Genomic DNA, 16030 nt, shown 5'->3' with positions numbered 1-16030 from the left:
GCAAGAGAGAGGGACGTGAGGAATGTCCGATCAACCATGAATGGTGGAGCAGGCTTGAGGGGCTGAATGGCCTTTTCCCGTTCCTTTATCTTATGGTCCTATGGACATAAGTGCATCACCCACATTCCAACAATATTGTAATCATATTGTAGGATCTCGTAGGATATGTGGAACAGTCCATCTTCCTCAACTACACTGGCCCCACCCCCCACCTATTCCTCCGCTACATCGATGACTGTATCGGCGCCGCCTCGTGCTCCCACGAGGAGGTTGAACAATTCATCCACTTCACCAACACCTTCCACCCCGACCTCAAATTCACCTGGACAGTCTCAGATTCCTCCCTCCCCTTCCTCGACCTTTCTATTTCTATCTCAGGCGACCGAATCAACACGGACATCTACTACAAACCGACCGACACCCACAGCTACCTGGACTACACCTCCTCCCACCCTGCCCCCTGCAAAAACGCCATCCCATTCTCCTAATTCCTTCGTTTACGCCGCATCTGCTCTCAGGAGGACCAGTTCCAAAAACGTACAACCCAGATGGCCTCCTTCTTCAAGGACCGCAATTTCCCCCCCGACGTGGTCGACGATGCCCTCCACCGCATCTCTTCCACTTCCCGCTCCTCCACCCTTGAGGCCCGCCCCTCCAACCGCCACCAGGACAGAACCCCACTGGTCCTCACCTGCCACCCCACCAATCTCCATGTTCAGCGCATCATCCGCCGTCATTTCCGCCACCTCCAAACGGACCCCACCACCAAGGATATATTTCCCTCCCCTCCCCTATCAGCATTCCGTAAAGACCACTCCCTCCGTGACTCCCTCGTCAGCTCCACACCCCCCACCAACCCAACCTCCACTCCTGGCACCTTCCCCTGCAACCGCAGGAGGTGCAAGACTTGCGCCCACACCTCCCCCCTCACCTCCCTCCAAGGCCCCAAAGGAAACTTCCATATCCGCCACAGATTCACCTGCACCTCCACACACATCATCTATTGCATCCTCTGCACCCGATATGGCCTCCTCTATATTGGGGAGACAGGCCGCCTACTTGCGGAGCGTTTCAGAGAACACCTCTGGGACACCCGGACCAACCAACCCAACCACCCTGTGGCTCAACACTTCAACTCCCCCTCCCACTCCACCAAGGATATGCAGGTCTTTGGACTGCTCCATCGCCAGACCACAACAACACGACGGTTGGAGGAAGAACGCCTCATCTTCCGCCTAGGAACCCTCCAACCACAAGGGATGAACTCGGATTTCACCAGTTTCCTCATTCCCCCTCCCCCCACCTTGTCTCAGTCAAATCCATCGAATTCAGCACCGCCTTCCTAACCTGCAATCTTCTTCCTGACCTCTCCGCCCCCACCCCAGTCTGACCTATCACCCTCACCTTGACCTCTTTCCACCTATCGCATTTCCAACGCCCCTCCCCCAAGTCCCTCCTCCCTACCTTTTATCTTAGCCTGCTTGGCACACCCTCCTCATTCCTGAAGAAGGGCTTATGCCCGAAACGTCGATTCTCCTGCTCCTTGGATGCTGCCTGACCTGCTGCGCTTTTCCAGCCACACATTTTCAGCTCATATTGTAATCATAACCAGGCGATTTACAGTGTAACCCCACTGAGGTTCTTCCTGAGTCACTGGGCAGTTTGAGAGGCGTGAGCACTGAAACACGACGGCATATGGAGACACAGGCCAAATACTGGGAAACAGGATCATGGCAGTTGGATGTCTGATAACCAGCACAGTCGTGGTGGGCTGAAGGGTCTCATGGATAGATATATGGCCCAGCGGCCTGGCCTCGTCCTATACCCCACCAGCCCAAAAAGCACAGGAGCCCTAGAGCTCGGGAGTATTTACTGGGCCCCGATGTGCCCCAGCCCCATGTCCCAGTACAAACATTACTGTGGGCCTGAAGTCACATGTGGGTCAGACTGGGTAAGGTCAGCAGATTTCTATCCCTGAGGACATCCGGAGGTGAATCAGATGGGGTTCTTAACAAACATTGACAATAGTTTCCTGGTCACCATTGCAGAGCCTTGCTTTATAATTCAGATTTACTCATTGAGAAGGTAATCCCAGCACAGCAGAGACTGGGTCTGGTGGGAGGGGACTCAGACAGTCTCACCCAGAGTTTAGGAAACGGTTGGGGATCTAACTGTCCGAAAGATTTATTAACCCTGAGCTTCCCTTTGTCAGTAACACTCGAGCACAGTGGATCAAAACCAGAATCTCACGCAGTCTCACTTTGGGACTCTCCCCCCCCCCCCCCACCCCATTCGGGATCACCAGGATCTCCCATTTCCAGATACCCCCACACTGCCCCATTCGGGATCACCAGGATCTCCTACCTCCTTCAGGTGTTCCTGTCTTTCCAGATATCCTATATCAGGCTCAGCTGGCAAAACAACACGACCTTCCGGGCTGGACCAGGACATAGGAAGAGAGTTAGAACCTCGTACACACATTACAAACAGACAGAAGATTCCAGCCATCGACTGAACAACTGATTACTCTGTACTTCTTCACAACTCTCCCAATCCAATAAAACAACACTCTGCAAACTAATCCCCTAACAACCTGCAGGGCTCAGTGATCAATAACTTCACTTCGGGTCAGAAAACATATATAAAATAACTCCGTGCTGAGGGAGCGCCACACTGTCAGAGGGTCAGTGCTGAGGGGGTGCTGCACTGTCGGAGGGTCAGTGCTGAGGGAGTGCCGCACTGTCAGAGTGTCAGTGCTGAGGGAGTGCCGCACTGTCGAAGGGTCAGTGCTGAGGGAGTGCCGCACTGTCGGAGGGTCAGTGCTGAGGGAGCGCCACACTGTCAGAGGGTCAGTGCTGAGGGAGTGCCGCACTGTCGAAGGGTCAGTGCTGAGGGATTGCCGCACTGTCGGAGGGTCAGTGCTGAGGGAGTGCCGCACTGTCGAAGGGTCAGTGCTGAGGGAGTGCCGCACTGTTGGAGGGTCAGTGCTGAGGGAGTGCCGCACTGTCGGAGGGTCAGTGCTGAGGGAGTGCCGCATTGTTGGAGGGTCAGTGCTGAGTGAGTGCCGCACTGTTGGAGGGTCAGTGCTGAGGGAGTGCCGCACTGTTGGAGGGTCAGTGCTGAGGGAGTGGGCACTATCAGAGGGTCAGTGCTGAGGGAGTGCCGCACTGTTGGAGGCTCAGTGCTGAGGGAGTGCCGCACTGTTGGAGGGTAAGTGCTGAGGGTTGAAAAACTGTATGTTCGTTGGAGTCACTTTAGTGGTTTGTAATGTGAATAAAATAGATCAATGTCCCAGAGATCATGAAGATTTTTGTACTGAATTGGCATCAGCTCTTTATAATTACAAAGAACCTTTCTGTGCTGCATGACCCTGTGACTCTATGACCCCTGTTTGAGGAACGTCAATGCGGCCTCAAGCAGCAGGGGGAGAGGATAACCAGCCGCAGCAGGTATATCGAGCTCTCCCTGAATGACAGAGTGTACTCCTCAGAGAGAGTTGTGCCATTTTGCCAATCAGATATGGACCACAATCTTAATCCATGAAAATATTTTGTTTTTCTCGTTTGACCTTTAACTGCCTTCATGTTTGTAAAGACCTGAAACCAGTGAAATAAAGAATCTCTGTTGATTGATCATCGGGCTGGGTGTATTTCACTCTTGTTTCACATTTCTGACATAGCAGGGCAGGATTCCCCAGAATCCCAAATTGTGGTGGAGGAGGAAGTTGTAAAGCTCTGGACTGAGATAGAGCAACTGCAAAATGCTTAGCTCTAACTTATAACTCCTCAGACACTGAAGCAGTCCATGTCCAAATACAAGACCTGGACAATGTCTAGGCTTGGGCTTAAAAGTGGCAAGTAACATTCACACCACACAAATGCCAGGCTATGACCATCACCATTAAGGGACAATTTGACTACTGCTCCTTGGCATTCAATGACGTTACCATCACTGAATCCTCCACTAACAACATCCTGGGGTTACCGTTTACCAGAAACTCACTGGACTCACCACATGAACACAGTGGCTACAAGAGAGGGTCTGAGGCTAGGGATACTGCAGCAAGTAACCCACCTCCTGACTCCCCAAAGCCTGTCCACCATCTACAAGGCACAAGTCAAGGGTGTGATGGAATACTCCCCACTCTCCTGGATTCTGTGATTACAGCAAAGAAGGGCTGGACAATGGGATTTGAATGGACTTTCTCTGAATGATTATTGCTAGCGTCTGGATTCAGTAACATAACCGCGGTCCCAGCTCTCAGTGACACTGCTGTAGTACCTTGGTCCTGTTCCCACCCCAGACTGGTGTCTTTATCTTCCTACCTGTTGAATGAATGGGGTCCTCTCAAACGCTGACGATCTTCGGCAGACAGGGAATTGACAGCAGTGCTGGAGATGGGAACAGGAGAATCGGGAACAGGATCACTGACATCCCTACATGCTATCTAAACAGAAAGTAAAAAACTGTTAGCAGCATGATTCACGTTCACATCACAGAACACAAAACACAGAACATTACAGCGCAGTAGAGGCCCTTCGGCCCTCGATGTTGCACGAACCCGTGAAATTGATCTGAAGCCCATCTAACCTACACTATTCCATTTTCATCAATATATTTATCTAATGACCATTTAAATACCCTTAAAGTTGGCGAGTCTACTATTGTTACAGGCAGTGCTTTCCACACTCTTACTACTCTCTGAGTAAAGAAACTACCTCTGACATCTGTCCTATATCTATCACCCCTCACTTTAAAGCTATGTCCCTTTGCACTAGCCATCACCATCCGAGGACAAAGAATCTCACTGTCCACCCGATCTAATTCTCTGATCATTTTGTATGTCCCTTTTAAGTCACCTCTCAACCTTCTTCTCTCCAATGGAAACAGCCTCAAATCCCTCAGCCTTTCCTCATAAGACCTTCCCTCCATACCAGGCAATATCCCAGTAAATATCCTCTGAACCCTTTCCAAAGCTTCCACATCCTTCCTGTAATACGGTGACCAGAACTGTACACAATACTCTAAGTGCGGCCGCACCAGAGTTTTGTACAGCTGCAGCACAACCTCATGGCTCCGGAACTCAATCCCTCTACCAATTAAACCTAACACACCATATGCCTTCTTAACAACCCTGTCAACCTGTGTGAAAGTGAGGACTGCAGATGCTGGAGATCAGAGTCGAAGAGTGTGGTGCTTGAAAAGTCCAGCTGGTCAGGCAGCATCCGAGGAGCAGGAGAATCGATGTTTCAGGCATAAGCCCTACATCCTATCAACCTGGCTGGCAACTTTCAAGGATCTATGCACATGGACATTGAGATCTCTCTGCTCATCCACACTGCCAAGAATCTTACCATTAGCCCAGTACTCTGTATTCCTGTTACTCCTTCCAAAGTGAATCATCTCACACTTGTCCTCATTAAACTCCATTTGCCACCTTTCAGCCCAGCTCTGCGCTTATCTATTTACCTCTGTAACCTGCAACATCCTTCAGCACTATCCACAACTCCATCGACTTTATTGTTACCCACATATTTACTAACCCATCCTTCTACGGCTTCATCCAGGTTATTTGTAAAAATGACAAACAGTAGTAGCCCCAAACCAGATCATTACTGTACCCCACTAGTAACTGAACTCCAGGATGAACATTTCCCATCAACCACCACCCTCTGTCTTCTTTCAGCTAGCCAATTTCTGATCCAAACCGCTAAATAACCTTCAATCCCATGCCTCCATATTTTGTGCAGTAGCCTACCGTGTGGAACCTTATCAAACACCTTACTGAAATCCATATATACCACATCAACAGCTTTACCCTCATCCACCTGTTTGGTCACCTTCTCAAAGAAACTCAATAAGGTTAGTGAAGCACGACCTACCCTTCACAAAGTCATGTTGACTATCCCTAATCAAATTATTCCTTTTCAGATGATTATAAATCCTATCTCTCATAACACTTTCTAACACTTTACCCACAACTGAAGTAAAGCTCACTGGTCTATAACTACCAGGGCTATCCCCATCTTGAACAAGGAAACAACATTTGCTATCCTGCAGTCTTCTGGCACTATTCCTATAGATAATTATGGCATAAAGATCAAAGCCAAAGGCTCTGCAATCTCCTCCCTAGCTTCCCAGAGAATCCGAGGATAAATCCCATCCAATCCAGGGGATTTACCTATTTTCACACTTCCCAAAATTGCAACACCTCCTCCTCATGAACTTTAATCCCATCAAGTCTAGTAGCCTATATCCCAGTATTCTCCGTGATAACATTGTCTTTTTCTAGTGTGAAGACTCATGAAAAATATTCATTTAGCGCCTCTCCTATCTCCTTTGACTCCACACACAACTCTCCACTACTGTCCTTGACTGGCCCAAATCTTACTCTAGTCATTCTTTGATACCTAGGCAAAAGTGAGGACTGCAGATGCTGGAGATCAAAGTCTAGATTAGTGTGGTGCTGGAAAAGCACAGCAGGTCAGGCAGCATCCGAGGACCAGGAATATTGGCGTTTCGGGCAAAGCCCCATGACATATCTATAGAAACCTTTAGGGTTTTCCTTGATCCTACCTGCCAGAGACTTCTCATGTCCCCTTCTGGCTCTTCTTAACTCTCTCTTTAGGTCCTTCCTGGCTAACCTTTATCTCTCAAGTGCCCTAACTGACCTTCATGCCTCATCTTTAAGGCTTCTTCTTCCTCTTGACAAGAGATTCAACTTCCTTAGTAAACCATGGTTCCCTTCGCTCGACCACTTCCTCCCTACCTGACAAGGACAAGCTCCACATTTCAATTGTGCCCATCCCCTATAGTTTCCGTCCCCATCCTCTGCATCCTAAATCTTGCCTATTCACATCATAATTGCCTTTCCCCCAGCTATAACTCTTGCCCTGCAGTATATACCTATCCCTTTCCACTGCTAAAGTAAACAACCGAATTGTGATCACTATCACCAAAGTGCTCACCTACCTCCAAATCTAACACCTGGCCGGGCTCATTACCTAGTACCAAATCCAATGTAGCCTCACCTCTTGTTGGCCTGTCGACATACTGTGTCAGGAAACCCTCCCGCACAATTGGACAAAAACTGACTCATCTAAAATACTCAAACTATAGCGTTTCCAGTCAATATTTGGAAAGTTAAACTCCCCCATAACAACTACCCTGTTATTTTTGCTCCTATCCAGAATCATCTTTGCTATCCTTTCCTCTACATCTCTGGAACTATTCGGAGGCCGAGAGAAAATTCCCAACAGAGTGACTTCTCCTGTTTCTAACCTCAGCCCATACTACCTCAGTAGATAAGTCCTCATCAAAAGTCCTTTCTGCCACCATAATACTGCCCTTGACCAACAATGCCACACCTCCCCCTCTTTTACCACCTTCCCTGATCTTACTGAAATATCTAAATCCCGCAACATGCAACAACCATTCCTGTCCCTGCACTATCCATGTCTCTGAAATGGCCACAACATCGAAGGCCCAGGTACCAACCCATGCTGCAAGTTCACCCACCTTCTTCCAGATGCTCCTGGCGTTGAAGTAGACACACTTCAAACCACAGTCCTACCTGCTAGTACACTTCAGCGACCTTGGAACCTTATTCATGACCTCGCTACTCTCAACCTCCTGTACACTGGAGCTACAATTCAGATTCCCATCCCCTTGCTGAATTAGTTTAAACCCTCCTGAAGAGCATTAACACATCCTCCCCCCTAGGATATTGGTACCCCCCTGGTTCAGGTGTGGACCATCCTGTTTGTAGAGGTCCTGCCTACCCGAGAATGAGCCCCAATTATCCAGGTATCTGAATCCCTCCCTCCTGCACCGTCCCTTAACCACGTGTTCAACTCCTCTCTGTCTCTCTCTCTCTCTCTATTCTTCATTTCATTAGCATGTGGCACAGGCAACAAACCTGAGATAACAATTCTGTTTGCTCTAGCTCTAAGCTTCCACCCTATTTCCCTGAATTTCTGCCCTGCACCTCATCCCTTTGTCGTCGGTGCCTAAGTGGACCACGACTTGGGGCTGCTTCCCCTCCCCTGCAAGGATCCCGAAAACACAACCAGAGACATCACAGACCCTGGCACCTGGGAGGCAACACATCTACCGTGAGTCTCTCTCGTCCCCACAGAATGTCCTATCTGTCCCCCTGACTATGGAGTCCCCAATGACTACTGCTCAGCGCCTCTTCCCCCTTCCCTTCTGAGCAGCAGGAACAAACTCTGTGCCAGAGACCTGTACCCCATGGCTTTCCCCTGATAAGTCATACCCCCAACAGGATCCAAATTTGTATACTTGTTGTTGAGGGGAACGGCCACAGGGGATCCCTGCACTGTCTGCCTGTTCCCATTCTGCCCCCTGACAGTAACCCAACTACCTTCTTCCTGTACCTGAGGTGTGACTACCTCCCTGTAACTTCTCTCACTAACCCCCTCCGCCTCCTGAATGACCTGATGTCCATCCAGCTCCAGCTCCAGTTCCCTAATGCGGTTTTCGAGGAGCTGGAGTTGGGTGCACTTCCCGCAGATGTAGTCAGCAGGGACACTGATGGTGACCCTTACCTCCCACATTCTGCAGGAGGAATGCGCTCAACTGCCCTAACCCCCATTCTCACTATTCTAAATTCCCAAAGAGACTTTATATAAAATAAAAACTAGTAACCTTATGAAATCAGCACTCAGGACCTTTTGTTTTGGTAAGAGGAGGAGGATGGGTGGGAGATACCACCCGAGTAGTGTTTCGGGAAAAGCAACCATCCGAATATATTACCTCACTTACCCAGCTGTCCCCTGTCTGCTCCTGCTCAGTGTGCTCTTTGCCTGTTCATGAGGTAAGTTATTAAAGGATTAATTTACCTTCCTGTCAGTCCCCTGGTGCTCACTGTCACTGCTCCCGCTGCTGCAAAAATGGAGACTACTGTGTACATGGTTTAGGCAATATTTGATGGGGGGGCACAGTTTCAAAGGGACTTTACTCTGTATCTAACCCTGTGCTGTCCCTGTCCTGGGAGTGTTTGATGGGGATGGTGTAGAGGGAGCTTTACTCTCTATCCTACCCCGTGCTGTCCCTATCCTGGGAGTGTTTGATTGGGAACAGTGTAGAGGGAGCTTTACTTTGTATCTAACCCCGTGCTGCCTCTGTCCTGGGAGGGTTTGATGAGGGACATCGTAAAGGGAGCTTTACTCTGTATCTAACCATGTGCTGTCCCTGTCCTGGGAGTGTTTGACGGGGGGATGGTGTAGAGGGAGCTTTACTCTCTATCCTACCCCATGCTGTCCCTGTCCTGTGAGTGTTTGATTGGGAACAGTGTAGAGGGAGCTTTACTTTGTATCTAACCCCGTGCTGCCTCTGTCCTGGGAGGGTTTGATGAGGGACATCGTAAAGGGAGCTTTACTCTGTATCTAACCATGTGCTGTCCCTGTCCTGGGAGTGTTTGACGGGGGGATGGTGTAGAGGGAGCTTTACTCTCTATCCTACCCCATGCTGTCCCTGTCCTGTGAGTGTTTGATGGGAGACAGTGTAGAGGGAGCTTTACTCTGTATCTAACCCCATGCTGTCCCTGTCCTGGGAGTGTTTGATGGGGGGATGGTGTAGAGGAAGCTTTACTCTGTATCTAACCCTGTGCTGTCCCTGTCCTGAGAGTGTTTTATGGGGGACAGTGTAGAGGGAGCTTTACTCTGTATCTAACCATGTGCTGTCCCTGTCCTGGGAGTGTTTGATGAGGACAGTGTAGAGGGAACTTTACTCTGTATCTAACCCTGTGCTGTCCCTGTCCTGGGATTGTTTGATGAGTGACAGTGTAGAGGGAACTTTACTCTGTATCTAACCCCATGCTGTCCCTGTCCTGTGAGTGTTTGATGGGGACAGTGTAGAGGGAGCTTTATTCTGTATCTAACCCCATGCTGTCCCTGTCCTGTGAGTGTTTGATGAGAGACAGTGTAGAGGCAGCTTTACTCTGTATCTAACCCCGTGCTGTCCCTGTCCCGGGAGTGTTTGATGGGGGGACAGTGTAGAGGGAGCTTTACTCTGTATCTAACCCCGTGCTGTCCCTGTCCCGGGAGTGTTTGATGAGAGACAGTGTAGAGGGAGCTTCACTCTGTATCTAACCATGTGCTGTCCCTGTCCTGGGAGTGTTTGACGGGGGGATGGTGCAGAGGGAGCTTTACTCTGTATCTAACCCTGTGCTGTCCCTGTCCTGGGAGTGTTTGATGGGGACAGTGTAGAGGGAGCTTTACTCTGTATCTAACCCCATGCTGTCCCTGTCCTGGGAGTGTTTGATGGGGGACAGTGTAGAGGGAGCTTTACTCTGTATCTAACCCCATGCTGTCCCTGTCCTGGGAGTGTTTGACGGGGGGATGGTGTAGAGGGAGCTTTACTCTCTATCCTACCCCATGCTGTCCCTGTCCTGGGAGTGTTTGACGGGGGGATGGTGTAGAGGGAGCTTTACTCTCTATCCTACCCCATGCTGTCCCTGTCCTGTGAGTGTTTGATGGGAGACAGTGTAGAGGGAGCTTTACTCTGTATCTAACCCCATGCTGTCCCTGTCCTGGGAGTGTTTGATGGGGGGATGGTGTAGAGGGAGCTTTACTCTGTATCTAACCCTGTGCTGTCCCTGTCCTGGGAGTGTTTTATGGGGGACAGTGTAGAGGGAGCTTTACTCTGTATCTAACCATGTGCTGTCCCTGTCCTGGGAGTGTTTGATGGGGACAGTGTAGAGGGAACTTTACTCTGTATCTAACCCTGTGCTCTCCATGTCCCTGGGAGTGTTTGATGTGGAACAGTGTCGAGGGAGCTTTATTCTGTATCTAACCCCGTGCTGTCCCTGTCCTGTGAGTGTTTGATGAGAGACAGTGTAGAGAGAGCTTTACTCTGTATCTAACCCTGTGCTGTCCCTGTCCTGGGAGTGTTTGATGGGGAGACAGTGTAGAGGGAGCTTCACTCTGTATCTAACCAAGTGCTGTCGCTGTCCTGGGAGTGTTTGACGGGGGGATGGTGCAGAGGGAGCTTTACTCTGTATCTAACCCTGTGCTGTCCCTGTCCTGGGAGTATTTGATGGGGGTCAGTGTAGAGGGAGCTTTACTCTCTATCCTACCCCGTGCTGTCCCTGTTCTGTGAGTGTTTGATGGGAGACAGTGTAGAGGGAGCTTTACTCTGTATCTAACCCCATGCTGTCCCTGTCCTGGGAGTGTTTGATGGGGGGATGGTGTAGAGGGAGCTTTACTCTGTATCTAACCATGTGCTGTCCCTGTCCTGGGAGTGTTTATGGGGGACAGTGCAGAGGGAGCTTTACTCTGTATCTAACCCTGTGCTGTCCCTGTCCTGGGAGTGTTTGATGGGGGACAGTGTAGAGGGAGCTTTACTCTCTATCCTACCCCATGCTGTCCCTGTCCTGTGAGTGTTTTATGGGAGACAGTGTAGAGGAAGCTTTACACTGTATCTAACCCCATGCTGTCCCTGTCCTGGGAGTGTTTGATGGGGGGACAGTGTAGAGGGAGCTTTACTCTGTATCTAACCCCGTGCTGTCCCTGTCCTGGGAGTGTTTGATGGGGACAGTGTAGAGGGAGATTTACTCTGCATCTAACCCCATGCTGTCCCTGTCCTGGGAGTGTTTGATGGGGACAGTGTAGAGGGAACTTTACTCTGTATCTAACCCTGTGCTGTCCCTGTCCTGGGAATGTTTGACGGGGGGATGGTGCAGAGGGAGCTTTACTCTGTATCTAACCCTGTGCTGTCCCTGTCCTGGGAGTGTTTGATGGGGACAGTGTAGAGGAAGCTTTACTCTGTATCTAACCCCATGCTGTCCCTGTCCTGGGAGTGTTTGATGGGGGACAGTGTAGAGGGAGCTTTACTCTGTATCTAACCCCATGCTGTCCCTGTCCTGGGAGTGTTTGACGGGGGGATGGTGTAGAGGGATCTTTACTCTCTATCCTACCCCATGCTGTCCCTGTCCTGGGAGTGTTTGACGGGGGGATGGTGTAGAGGGAGCTTTACTCTCTATCCTACCCCATGCTGTCCCTGTCCTGTGAGTGTTTGATGGGAGACAGTGTAGAGGGAGCTTTACTCTGTATCTAACCCCATGCTGTCCCTGTCCTGGGAGTGTTTGATGGGGGGATGGTGTAGAGGGAGCTTTACTCTGTATCTAACCCTGTGCTGTCCCTGTCCTGGGAGTGTTTTATGGGGGACAGTGTAGAGGGAGCTTTACTCTGTATCTAACCATGTGCTGTCCCTGTCCTGGGAGTGTTTGATGGGGACAGTGTAGAGGGAACTTTACTCTGTATCTAACCCTGTGCTCTCCATGTCCCTGGGAGTGTTTGATGTGGAACAGTGTCGAGGGAGCTTTATTCTGTATCTAACCCCATGCTGTCCCTGTCCTGGGAGTGTTTGATGGGGCGACAGTGTAGAGGGAGCTTCACTCTGTATCTAACCATGTGCTGTCCCTGTCCTGGGAGTGTTTGACGGGGACAGTGTAGAGGGAGCTTTACTCTGTATCTAACCCTGTGCTGTCCCTGTCCTGGGAGTGTTTGATGGGGGTCAGTGTAGAGGGAGCTTTACTCTCTATCCTACCCCGTGCTGTCCCTGTTCTGTGAGTGTTTGATGGGAGAAGTGTAGAGGGAGCTTTACTCTGTATCTAACCCCATGCTGTCCCTGTCCTGGGAGTGTTTGATGGGGGGATGGTGTAGAGGGAGCTTTACTCTGTATCTAACCCCATGCTGTCCCTGTCCTGGGAGTGTTTATGGGGGACAGTGCAGAGGGAGCTTTACTCTGTATCTAACCCTGTGCTGTCCCTGTCCTGGGAGTGTTTGATGGGGGACAGTGTAGAGGGAGCTTTACTCTCTATCCTACCCCATGCTGTCCCTGTCCTGTGAGTGTTTTATGGGAGACAGTGTAGAGGAAGCTTTACACTGTATCTAACCCCATGCTGTCCCTGTCCTGGGAGTGTTTGATGGGGGGGACACTGTAGAGGGAGCTTTATTCTGTATCTAACCCCATGCTGTCACTGTCCTGGGAGTGTTTGATGGGGACAGTGTAGAGGGAGCTTTACTCTGTATCAACCCCGTGCTGTCCCTGTCCTGGGAGTGTTTGATGGGGGGACAGTGTAGAGGGAGCTTTACTCTGTATCTAACCCCGTGCTGTCCCTGTCCTGGGAGTGTTTGATGGGGACAGTGTAGAGGGAGATTTACTCTGTATCTAACCCCATGCTGTCCCTGTCCTGGGAGTGTTTGATGGGGACAGTGTAGAGGGAACTTTACTCTGTATCTAACCCCGTGCTGTCCCTGTCCTGGGAGTGTTTGATGGGGACAGTGTAGAGGGAGATTTACTCTGTATCTAACCCCATGCTGTCCCTGTCCTGGGAGTGTTTGACGGTGGGATGGTGTAGAGGGAGCTTTACTCTCTATCCTACCCCATGCTGTCCCTGTCCTGTGAGTGTTTGATGGGAGACAGTGTAGAGGGAGCTTTACTCTGTATCTAACCCCATGCTGTCCCTGTCCTGGGAGTGTTTGATGGGGGGATGGTGTAGAGGGAGCTTTACTCTGTATCTAACCCTGTGCTGTCCCTGTCCTGGGAGTGTTTTATGGGGGACAGTGTAGAGGGAGCTTTACTCTGTATCTAACCATGTGCTGTCCCTGTCCTGGGAGTGTTTGATGGGGACAGTGTAGAGGGAACTTTACTCTGTATCTAACCCTGTGCTCTCCATGTCCCTGGGAGTGTTTGATGTGGAACAGTGTCGAGGGAGCTTTATTCTGTATCTAACCCCATGCTGTCCCTGTCCTGTGAGTGTTTGATGAGAGACAGTGTAGAGGGAGCTTTACTCTGTATCTAACCATGTGCTGTCCCTGTCCCTGGGAGTGTTTGATGGGGGACAGTGTAGAGGGAGCTTTACTCTGTATCTAACCCTGTGCTGTCCCTGTCCTGGGAGTGTTTGATGGGGAGACAGTGTAGAGGGAGCTTCACTCTGTATCTAACCATGTGCTGTCCCTGTCCTGGGAGTGTTTGACGGGGGGATGGTGCAGAGGGAGCTTTACTCTGTATCTAACCCTGTGCTGTCCCTGTCCTGGGAGTGTTTGATGGGGGTCAGTGTAGAGGGAGCTTTACTCTCTATCCTACCCCGTGCTGTCCCTGTTCTGTGAGTGTTTGATGGGAGACAGTGTAGAGGGAGCTTTACTCTGTATCTAACCCCATGCTGTCCCTGTCCTGGGAGTGTTTGATGGGGGGATGGTGTAGAGGGAGCTTTACTCTGTATCTAACCATGTGCTGTCCCTGTCCTGGGAGTGTTTATGGGGGACAGTGCAGAGGGAGCTTTACTCTGTATCTAACCCTGTGCTGTCCCTGTCCTGGGAGTGTTTGATGGGGGACAGTGTAGAGGGAGCTTTACTCTCTATCCTACCCCATGCTGTCCCTGTCCTGTGAGTGTTTTATGGGAGACAGTGTAGAGGGAGCTTTACTCTGTATCTAACCCTGTGCTGTCCCTGTCCTGGGAGTGTTTGATGGGGACAGTGTAGAGGGAGCTTCACTCTGTATCTAACCATGTGCTGTCCCTGTCCTGGGAGTGTTTGACGGGGGGATGGTGCAGAGGGAGCTTTACTCTGTATCTAACCCTGTGCTGTCCCTGTCCTGGGAGTGTTTGATGGGGGTCAGTGTAGAGGGAGCTTTACTCTCTATCCTACCCCGTGCTGTCCCTGTTCTGTGAGTGTTTGATGGGAGACAGTGTAGAGGGAGCTTTACTCTGTATCTAACCCCATGCTGTCCCTGTCCTGGGAGTGTTTGATGGGGGGATGGTGTAGAGGGAGCTTTACTCTGTATCTAACCATGTGCTGTCCCTGTCCTGGGAGTGTTTATGGGGGACAGTGCAGAGGGAGCTTTACTCTGTATCTAACCCTGTGCTGTCCCTGTCCTGGGAGTGTTTGATGGGGGACAGTGTAGAGGGAGCTTTACTCTCTATCCTACCCCATGCTGTCCCTGTCCTGTGAGTGTTTTATGGGAGACAGTGTAGAGGGAGCTTTACTCTGTATCTAACCCCATGCTGTCCCTGTCCTGGGAGTGTTTGATGGGGGGGACACTGTAGAGGGAGCTTTATTCTGTATCTAACCCTGTGCTGTCCCTGTCCTGGGAGTGTTTGATGGGGAGACAGTGTAGAGGGAGCTTCACTCTGTATCTAACCATGTGCTGTCCCTGTCCTGGGAGTGTTTGACGGGGGGATGGTGCAGAGGGAGCTTTACTCTGTATCTAACCCTGTGCTGTCCCTGTCCTGGGAGTGTTTGATGGGGGTCAGTGTAGAGGGAGCTTTACTCTGTATCTAACCCCATGCTGTCCCTGTCCTGGGAGTGTTTGATGGGGGGGACACTGTAGAGGGAGCTTTATTCTGTATCTAACCCTGTGCTGTCCCTGTCCTGGGAGTGTTTGATGGGGAGACAGTGTAGAGGGAGCTTCACTCTGTATCTAACCATGTGCTGTCCCTGTCCTGGGAGTGTTTGACGGGGGGATGGTGCAGAGGGAGCTTTACTCTGTATCTAACCCTGTGCTGTCCCTGTCCTGGGAGTGTTTGATGGGGGTCAGTGTAGAGGGAGCTTTACTCTCTATCCTACCCCGTGCTGTCCCTGTTCTGTGAGTGTTTGATGGGAGACAGTGTAGAGGGAGCTTTACTCTGTATCTAATCCCATGCTGTCCCTGTCCTGGGAGTGTTTGATGGGGGGATGGTGTAGAGGGAGCTTTACTCTGTATCTAACCCTGTGCTGTCCCTGTCCTGGGAGTGTTTGATGGGGGTCAGTGTAGAGGGAGCTTTACTCTCTATCCTACCCCGTGCTGTCCCTGTTCTGTGAGTGTTTGATGGGAGACAGTGTAGAGGGAGCTTTACTCTGTATCTAACCCCATGCTGTCCCTGTCCTGGGAGTGTTTGATGGGGGGATGGTGTAGAGGGAGCTTTACTCTGTATCTAACCATGTGCTGTCCCTGTCCTGGGAGTGTTTATGGGGGACAGTGCAGAGGGAGCTTTACTCTGTATCTAACCCTGTGCTGTCCCTGTCCT

The 16030-nt window shown here is 50.6% G+C and overlaps 1 protein-coding gene across 1 annotated transcript in view; it reads right to left on the bottom strand.

The window, feature by feature from the left end:
- LOC122550350 (WD repeat-containing protein 97-like) overlaps positions 1-16030 on the bottom strand; it is a 205292-nt gene that overhangs the window by 120678 nt on the left and 68584 nt on the right. Inside the window, exons 11-12 of the mRNA XM_087987688.1 lie at positions 4326-4447; positions 2365-2437 (exon numbers count right to left, since the gene is read on the bottom strand). Of these exons, the coding sequence (XP_087843814.1) occupies positions 2365-2437; positions 4326-4447 (195 nt within the window). The remainder of the gene's footprint in view (positions 1-2364; positions 2438-4325; positions 4448-16030) is intronic.

Source organism: Chiloscyllium plagiosum, unplaced genomic scaffold (assembly GCF_037043375.1).
Source record: "Chiloscyllium plagiosum isolate Xiang-an unplaced genomic scaffold, Cpla_swu_hap1 HiC_scaffold_5, whole genome shotgun sequence".
NCBI lineage: Eukaryota > Metazoa > Chordata > Chondrichthyes > Orectolobiformes > Hemiscylliidae > Chiloscyllium > Chiloscyllium plagiosum.
Note: the sequence above shows the minus strand (reverse complement) of the source record. Positions and strands in the feature narration are given on the sequence as shown.